Below are 9,830 nucleotides of genomic sequence, written 5' to 3'. Positions count from 1 at the left end.
CGGGCGGGCCGGCGCAGGCGCAGTGGTAGCGAGCACGCCAGAGCGCGGGAAGCGGCCCGGCGCGGGCGTTTGTTCCACGCTTTTCCTCACCGGCGTAGCTCGGTTCTCTCGGTGAGTACCCCCTTGCGCTGCCAGTGTCCTTACAGCGCACCGAAGGGAAACATGTCCCCTTCCCGGCTAATTGTCTGGCAGACCCTCTGCTCTGTCTTGTTTGTGCCACTCGGGTGGGGGAAAGGGGGCCACCGGGAGACTAACTTCCCTGCTTCTTCTTCAGCCACCGGCTTTTCCTCCCCTTTAAACTAATACTAGTTTTGATAAAAACATTTTTAGGTGGGTAGAAGGAAAGATGCCTGCCACTCAGAAGCCGATGAGATTTGGACATACCGAGGGACACACAGATGTCTGTTTTGATGATTTGGGGAGGTAAGGTACTTTGAGAAACGAAAAAGAACGTTTGAGGTGTAAATATTACAAAATTTATTGTTCTGCGTCAGATAAGCAGCCTAAAATGACACAACCAGACAAAAAAAAGACTGAAGTCTAAAATGGCACATGTATTTTCCTTAGGTTTATTGTTCGATTCGGGCCGTCCTTGTAGTTTTAGTATGTCTAAAAAGTTAACGAGTGTAAAATCTTACTTCCAGAGGAGTTGGAAAGATGTGAGCTTTCTCCCATATTTATCTTTTGTTCACTTGTCCTCTGCATCCCGCGTGATTATTTTGTCAGATGGCTAGCTGCCTCTTTCTCAAATTCAGTGGCCCTTTCTGTCGTTTTGGTGTTGTGTCTTTCCTTGGCTTTTGTGATACTATTTCCTTTTTTACTGTTTCTAACTTTTGACTTTTTTCCCCCCAGCTTACTTCCTTTGCTTAATTGATTGTGATCTTTTCCCAGGGTTATTCTGGTCTCTTTTTTATCTTTCTAAATCTCATTACTCTGCAGTACTATCCAGTTTCGTGGCTTCCACTGTTACTCCTATATTGATTGATTTATTGAAAAAATATTTGCGTGTCAACTCTGGTGGAGGCTAGAGATACAGTAGTACAAACAAGTCTCTTCATTGACCTTAGAGTCTTTTTAGATTGACCGACATTCTGCACAGATTAATCACCACAGTGAATGTACGTTTAGAATTATACTTAGCAATGTTAAATGATAGGTATAATGATAAGCATATATGAAGGAACGTCGATACAGTTTGGAAGGTGGGGAAGGTTTCTCAGAAGAAGTGTTTCTTGAGATGAGATCTGAAGATTGAGTAGGTGTTAGGGAGTATAAAGAGATGGGGGGTGGCAGTGGGGTGGTGGTGTTGGCATTCCAGGCAGAGGGAACCCTGAAAAATTCCAGTGGGGTAGGGACCATGGTATGCTCAAAGGACAGAAAGAAAGCTAGTGATGCCAAAATGTAGAGTGTGATGCAGAGGTTGATGAGAGATGAAATCTGTGATGGTAAGCAATGGGCATCCTATCCAAGACCTTCTGGGCTTTATTGAGGAATCTTGTTTTCATTTTAAAAGCCATAGGAAGGTATTAAAAACTTGAAGCAGAGAGATGTGATCAGACTTTTTTTTTTTTAGTGTTTGTTTATTTTTGAGAGAGAGACAGACAGAATGCGAGCAGGGGAGGGGCAGAGAGAGGGAGACACAGAACCCTAGGCAGGCTCCAGGCTCTGAGCTGTCAGCATAGATCCCCACGTGGGGTTTGAACTCATGAACTGTGAGATCCTGACCTGAGCTGAAGTCGGACACTTAACCGACTGAGCCACCCAGGCATCCCCAGACTCTTGTTTTTGAGAAGTTATGTGGAAGATGAAGTGGAAAAGTAGAAGTGGATGCAGAAAGACTGAGGAGGTACCTGCATTAGTCTTGTGGAGTGTGATGGAAGCTTGGACTAGAGAAGACATGACATGGAAAAAGGAGGATGCATTCAGGAAATATTTAAAAGGTAGAATCAACAGGATAGATCAGACATTAATGATGAAGGAGATGGAGATGTCTGGGATCACATCTATGTCTCTGGGTGTTACATTTGGGGAGATGACAGTGCCATTCACAGATACCTGAAATGGTTGGAGAGGAGCTTATTTCAGAGGTAGAAGAAGAGTGGAGATTATGAGTTTACATTTGAACATTTGGAATATTTCTTTGAGATATTCAACTAGAGGTGTAGACAGTTAGATATATGGGTCTAAAGCTAAGAAATGTGAGCTAGAAATAGAAATCTGTATCTTTTGCTGATGTCTCCCGGAGTTAAGGATTGAGGTCTTGACTGGAAATCTAGATGTGGAAGTTAATAAATAGATATTTAATGCTATGAACTTGGGTGAAATCACCTAGAGAGGGAGTAAATGTAGTTGAGAAAAAAAGTTTAAGGGCTAAGCCCTCGGACACTCCAAAATATTTAGAGATCCAATTAAAGAAGGAAGACCCAGCTAAGGAGACTTAAGACGGGCTGGCTAGAAAAGTAGAAAACCAAGAGACAAGAATGATGTCTAGAAGCCAAATGAAGTAAGCATTTTAAGGAGGAGGAAATAATAAACGATGTCAAATGCTGCTGGTGGGTCAAGTTGAGGACTGAGAATTTACCATTAGATTTGGTAATATGGGTGATCTAGCTTTTGTTATGGAGTGGTGAGAATGAAAACCTTGTTGCAGTGTATTCATAAAACTGGAAAGGGAGGAATTAGAGTCGTGAGGATGGCACTCAAAGAGTAAGGGTAGTTGGATAGGGCTGTGAGGTCAGGAAAGGTTTTTGTTCTAATGTTTATTATTTTTGAGAGAGAAAGAGAGAGAGAGCAAGCAGGGGAGGGGCAGAGAGAGAGGGAGACACAGAATTGGAAGGAGGCTCCAGGCTCTGAGCTGTCAGCACAGAGCCTGGCGCGGGGCTCAAATCCACAGACAGCGAGATGACCTGAGCTGAAGTCGGCCGCTTAACTGACTGAGCCACCCAGGCACCCTGGGAAGGTTTTTGTTTTAAAGTGAGAGATGCAGTATATGTATGAATGGAGATGATCCATATCCCAGGGAGGGATAAGTTGATGTTATGGTAGGAAGAGGGAGAATTGCAGGAGTGATGGCCTTGAGTAGGTAAGAGGGGTTACAATATAGTGCACAAGGGAGAGAAAGTGGCCAAAGGTAGGAACGTGGTCAAATTCACAAGTGGAGGGAAGGAGCACCTAGGAGGGATAGTGAGAATATGAGGCTAATTTCTACAGACTGCTTCAGTTTTCTGAGTAAAATAGGAAGCAAAGTTTTTAGCTGAGAGTGGGGAGGCTGTGGGGGTTTGAAGAAAGAGGAGTAGATATGAGATAGATGATTAGAAAAGAAGGACCTACGGGCGCCTGGGTGGCTCAGTCAGTTAAGCGTCCGACTTCGGCTCAGGTCATGATCTCGCGGTTCGTGAGTTCAAGCCCTGCGTCGGCCTCTGTACTGACAGCTCAGAGCTTGGAGCCTGTTTCAGATTCTGTGTCTCCCTCTCTCTCTCTGACCCTCCCCCATTCATGCTCTATCTCTCTCTGTCTCAAAAATAAATAAACATTAAAAAAAAATTAAAAAAAAAAGAAAAGAAGGACCTAGGGAAATATAGTTAGTTGGAATAGTGGGCAACACTAATGGTCTACTTTAGGTTAGTGATCATGAATTTAAAGTGAGATTAGACAACCTAGTTATGTGTTTTTTGCTAGCCACGTTTAGCTGCAAATGTTACTTACCAATGGGCATAGAGTTGGATTTAACCAGGGTTGGGGTTTTGTCAGGTAAGTATGACAAAGGGAGGGGGTTTGAGGATGATGCAAAGAAGTGATTTTAAGAACAGGTTGTGGAATCTAAGCCAGATTAGGAGGGATGTGAGAATTTGTGAGGGAGTGAGAGATAGTGAGAAGTTAGTTTCAATAGATTGTAGATCCTAATAGAAGTAAAAAATGGTTGAAGTTAGGATATTAAGGGTATAAGGTAAAAAGATAAGTGATTAGGATGATTGAAATTGAAATTATGAAGAATTTGCAATATTGGTAAAGACAAAATCTACTCTATGACAATGGGAGTCTGAGATGAAGTGAAGGACAAGACTTAGTATAAGAAGGCTTCGTGTATATGGATATTACAAATACTAAGAATTATGATAGGAATAGTGTTGTTCAGAGCACCTGGGTGGCTCAGTGGGTTAAGCATCCAGCTCTCAAGTCATGATCTCACAGTTAGGAGATAGAGCCCCGAGTCAGGCTCTGAGCTGCTAGTGTGGAGCTTGCTTGGGATTTTCTCTATCTCTCTCTCTCTCTACCCCTCCCTTGCTCATTCTCTCTCTCTCTCTCTCAAAATTCACAAATAAACATTTTTTTTAAAAGGCATAGTGTTGTTAGGGAATGACAATGAACCTTGTGCTAAAAATCCTTAGGGAATATGGGAGATTTCTCTTTAGGAATTTGTAGGTGGTCTCATAGCAGTTTTTGCACCCCCCCCCTTCCTTTTTTTAAAGAGAGTGGGGTGTAGCAATAGAATGGAAGTGGTAATGAAATGGAACGAAGGCCCACTGACAGGCCCCAAAGGAATGTAGAAGAGAAATCAACCACCTTTAAAAATTTCTTTTAACGTTTATTTATTATTGAGAGAGAGAGCATGAGCATGGTAGGAGCAGACACAGAATCTGAAGCAAGCTCCAGGCTCTGAGCTGTCAGCACAGAGCCTGACGCGGGGCTTGAACTCACAAACTGCAAGATCATAACCTGAGCTGAAGTTGGACACTTAACCGACTGAGCCTCCCAGGCACCCCAGAAATCAACCACCTTTTAAGAGGATTGAAGAGGAATCTGTGTTCTCAGAAGAAGTGTTCAGGAAAAAAGCTGAGGATAGTCTGGTGCCTAACCATGAATTTCATGAGGCACAATGGAAGGGTTTGGGAGAGGTGGTCAGATTAGGAAAAGAACATTGCTCAGTGAGGATGGAGAATCTAGATGGTGAGAAATGCCTTGGTAATCATTGGCTTCTTGTAGTTATGTCACAAAGAGGATAAAGGCATGATATAATTAGTCCTTATACTCAGAAACTTACAGTGGTTTTCTTATCATCTAAACCGGGACACCTTTGGGAATGGGGAGAAGGATTTCAAAAGAATTAAAATTATAATTTTTAAAATTATTTATTGATTAGCAAATTATTCTGTTTTGATAGAGCTATAACATTTCTGTTCAAAAAGTGTTTTGGGCACCTAGGTGGCTCAGTTGGTTAAGCATCTGATTTCCTGATTTCGGCTCAGGTCATGATCTCCTGGTTGTGAGAGTAAGCTCCCAGTTAGGCTCTGTGCTGAGCATGGAGCCTGTCTGAGGTTCTCTCTCTCTCTCCCTCTCTCCCCCTCTCTCTCCCTCTCTCCCCCTCTCTCTCCCTCTCCCTCCCTCTCCCACTGCCCCTCTCCCTTGCTTTCATGCTCACTCACGTGCTCTCTCTCTCTCTAAAATAAACAAAACAACAACACAAAAACCTGTTTTAAAATATTTTTCCTAAAGACATATTTATGATATTAAAACATTTAAAAAATTTACATTGATTTTCTAAATATTAAACATATAAATATTTACATAAGTAGAATATTCTTGGTACGTACTCATCTACTTTAGTCAGTTCTTTTAGCCTGTCTCTAACATGGCATTTTTCTGAAAAATATGTTTTTTTCAATATAGTCTTATTTTTATTTTTATTTTTCTTATAAAATTGGCTGCAGTCATCCTCAGAGTTGCATTTATGCTGAGACCTTGAAGTGAGATGAGTTAACTCTTTTTTTAAGACCATAATATTTTTTCTTCTTTTTTTTTTTATGCTTATTTATTTGTTTTTGAGAGAGAGCCCCAGCACAGGGGCAGAAAGAGAGAATCCCAAGCAGGCTCCATCCCATGAACTGTGAGATCATGACCTGAGCTGAAATCAAGAGCCAGACGCTTAACCGACTCAGCCACCCAAGTGCCCTAGGGTCATAATATTTTTCAGTATAAGAAAATAACTTTCTTTAGGTTCTCACATACCTGGTAAGCTCAGAAAATTCTACTAACTGGAAGAGTCTTCAATTTTTAAAAATCTATTTTAATTGAAATGGGTAAATTTTTTACTTTCAGTATTTTTATGGGTTCTGTCTTTTTACCTTCATTCAGAGTACCCTTTTTCAATAGTAAGTTCTTCAATATTTTTTACTTTTTATTTTTTTATATTTTATATATGTATTTTTTTTTCTTTAATTCATCAAGTAAGTTTTCTGGTTTCTTTGAATGTTTCACAAATTTTAAGCCTACTCAGTTTCATTTTGTTTTGGCACAGAATATAAATTTATATAGCTAAAAAGAGGGGTTCCCTCAGAAGATTCTTCTTACAAGTCAAGATATTCCAGAGTACAATGAGAGAATTTCAAAATGATATCATTCACTCTTTCAGCTTTTAATGTACAAGTTGTTCAATTCTTAATTTGCTTTTGTAGGGATAAATTTTAGTGTCTTCCTGTCCATAAGCTTTGTTTTCATTAACTGCCTTTCACCAAAAGCTTCAAACGCTTGAGTTGAATGCTTAAAGATCGTTAACTGATTTTGAACAAAATGCAACTAAGACTTAGGGAACGTGTTTCCAATAGTGGTGGTGGTGGTGGTGATGATGATGATAATAACACCATCATTATAGGACACTTAGGTTTTATAAAGTCACTCTTCAAAGACTCATATATTTTAAAAATCTAATTGATGGGCAGGAGAGAAACCATCTCATGCAATGCTGAAGTATTTTCGTGTATCTAATATCAGTTTGTTTTGAAAATTTTGTTCAGTCGTTGTGGGTATAAACTAAATTATCTCAAAATTCAACTACTGTGGCTTCTGTTTTGATTCATACATTTTTATAGTTCATTTGGTTATGAATTATAGTTTCAATTCCAACTACATTTGTGTTTCATAGATTTCTTAATTTAGTAAGTGCATTGTTTTTACCACACTGCTGTGCTCTACCAAAATGGGTATTACTGTGAAAATTAAGAATTTTATCTTTAGCATTAAACTTTGCAAATGACGTTAGAATTCCCAATAATGTTAGATGTTTTACTTCCACAGAATAAACTTTCAGAAGCTTTACTTTGTTTCTGTGAACTGGAGAGAAAACTAAACCATTATTGGAATCAATCTGACTGATTTTCTATTTAAACGTTGTAATGACATTGTGATAAAACCAGTATCATTTAACTGTTTGAAAAGTTCTTTAAAAAAAAAAAAGTTTGTTTTGTTTTTAACATTTATTCATTTTTGAGAGTGAGAGACAGAGCATGAGCGGGGGAGGGTCAGAGAGAGAGGGAGACACAGAGTCCAAAGCAGGCTCCAGGCTCTGAGCTGTCAGTACAGAGCCTGATGTGGGGCTTGAACTCAAGGACCGCAAGATCATGACCTGAGCTGAAGTTGGATGCTTAACCGACTGAGCCACCCAGGCGCGCCGAAAAGTTCTCTTACTAATGGTGACTGCATATTAACAGCTATAACTTTACTTCCTACTTGCACTAGAAAAAATGAAAAATGAACAAAATTAATTTAGAACCACTGTTGTTTGTTCTAGTGCTGAGCTGTTCAGTACAATAGCCTAGCCACATGTGGCTATTTAGATTTGAATTAATTAAAGTTAACTAAATTTAACATTCAGGTCCTCAAGTCACACTAGCCACATTTGAAACCACATTTTAATTGCTCAGGAGCCAAACAATTTCCATCCTCTCAGAAAGTTCTATTGGACAGTACTGAATTATTATGAAAAGTCATGCCTGACAAGATGCCAACTCACTTTCTGCAGCTGCAGAAACATGGTTTTCAGGAAGTTTCAAGATAACTACTAGCTTACAAAGTAGATGTTCAAGTTTCTTCAGGAGTTCTGTGTCTTCTGTCTTTCCTGTGTTTGGTATTATCACAACAGCCCCTGTAGCAAATGTCCACTAACATTTTGTTCATGTTAACATTTTTATTATCAGCTTCTTGAGAAGCAGAAATTTAGTGTTTAATATTTTGTTAAACGTGTACTTGATATCTTTTTTTTTTAGTTTGTTGCTACTGAAAGGTGTTTCATTAAAAGGCATAATCAATAATAAAATGAATGTTTTATTCTTATAGTAAGTGACAAAAACAGTGTCAGAAGAATATTCAGACTACTCTAAAAGTTCTTCAGGGGACTGTTGAGCTACTTTTTGCATATATTTCTCATTAATTCCACCACATTTCACTCTAATATTCTAATGGTACCACCAACTGACACCTGCAACTTTCTTCATCTCCTTTGCTGGCTAGCTGGTTGCAGCAAATAGTAGGGAAAGCAATATGAAATACTTATCCCATCACCATTGAAGACTGAAAGAAATCGTTCTCTCTAGGGCCTCCTGACTGTTTTCACTTTGGTTTTAATCAAAGTGAACCAACTGTTAACACCTGTTGTCTGTGAAGGGTGGTATTATGTTGCATAAAGAAAGGATTGGAATGGGGAGATGGGTTGTCACTGGTTGCCTTTCAGATTTACCCATGTGATAAAGTGAGAACTCTGTTCGTTGTACATGTTACACTACTAAACAAGACCATGCCAGAAGCTGGAAGTGCAAAGAAGAGGTCTGTCAAACCCACCCAACAAATTTGGATGCATGTAATACTAATATATTTTTTTTAAGATACTACATTTTATTTATTTATTTTTTAAAGTTTATACATTTCCTTGGTAATCTCTACACCCAACATGGAGATCAAGAGTCACATGCTCTTCTGAGTCAGCCAGGTGTGCTGATACTAATATGTTTTAAAGTGAAAAATCGAGGACAGATTACAAACTAGCAGGATGCATAAATCAGGAAAGTCCTGGGCAAACAGACTAACGGTCCTCCTATTTACTTCCTATAGAAGGGAGTCCAAGCTCCTTACTCTGACATTAAGATCATTGTGAATAGGATGACCCCCAATCTAAATTTTTTTTCCTCAATTTCCTGTACTGTCTGCTAAGTAAACTCCCCATTCTTTTTTTTTTTTTAATTTTTTTTTTTTTAACGTTTATTTATTTTTGAGACAGAGAGAGACAGAGCACCAACGGGGGGGGGGTGGGTCAGAGAGAGAGGGAAACACAGAATCTGAAACAGGCTCCAGGCTCCAAGCTGTCAGCACAGAGCCCGACGCGGGGCTCGAACTCACGGACCGCGAGATCATGACCTGAACCGAAGTCGGCCGCTCAACCGACTGAGCCACCCAGGCGCCCCTCCCCATTCTTTACTAACATCGTGTTTTTGTTCATTTGGTTTCCTCTGTTTGGAGCTGCTCTTTTCACCAATCTCAGCATATCTAATTCTACTTGCCCTACTTGCCCTTTGACTTCCCAGTGTCTTCTTTCTTTTGAATCCCTCTGATTTTCCAGGTGGGAATTAATCCTTTTCTTCTGAACCTCTATAGTTCTTTATATGGCTTCTCTTTGCCATTGACCATGTTATTTTTGTGTTTTGTTTCCTTTTGTATGTGTCACAACACCTACAGATAGGACACATACCAAATGAATAAAGCACCAGGAAACGAGGTTTAAAACAAGATTTGAGAGTTACAGCCATTTGAATAATCAGCTTTGGATAATTGAGTTCTTGTATCCGTCCACTTGCTCATTTTACAAACATTTATCAAGGCTTCTATTTGTCAGAGATTGCTTTGTGCCGGGGGCACAATGGTGAGCAAGGTTGACCTAGTCCCTGTTGTTAGATTACACACTCATCTTTCTTACATTATTACAAAGAATTTTATGCCAGGGAGGAACTGTAGGGAACATTAAATTCACCTTTCATTTTATAGAATAGGAGATTAGCAGTCCTCGT

General features: G+C 39.6%; 1 protein-coding gene across 2 annotated transcripts in view; it reads left to right on the top strand.

Annotated features, from left to right (window-relative positions):
• Window positions 1-21: 21 nt before the first annotated feature.
• Window positions 22-9,830, top strand: part of WDHD1 (WD repeat and HMG-box DNA binding protein 1) — a 67,865-nt gene continuing 58,056 nt past the window's right edge. The window contains exons 1-2 of one of the 2 annotated variants that reach the window (XM_030319154.2): window positions 22-111; window positions 331-423. In XM_030319154.2, coding sequence (XP_030175014.1) covers window positions 347-423 — 77 coding nt within the window. In that variant the 5' untranslated portion in view covers window positions 22-111; window positions 331-346. The remainder of the gene's footprint in view (window positions 112-330; window positions 424-9,830) is intronic. The other variant, XM_030319155.1, reaches the window with a different exon arrangement.

This window comes from Lynx canadensis, chromosome B3 (assembly GCF_007474595.2).
Source record: "Lynx canadensis isolate LIC74 chromosome B3, mLynCan4.pri.v2, whole genome shotgun sequence".
NCBI lineage: Eukaryota > Metazoa > Chordata > Mammalia > Carnivora > Felidae > Lynx > Lynx canadensis.
The sequence above is the reverse complement of the archived record's forward strand: the minus strand, read 5'-3'. Positions and strand labels throughout refer to the sequence as shown.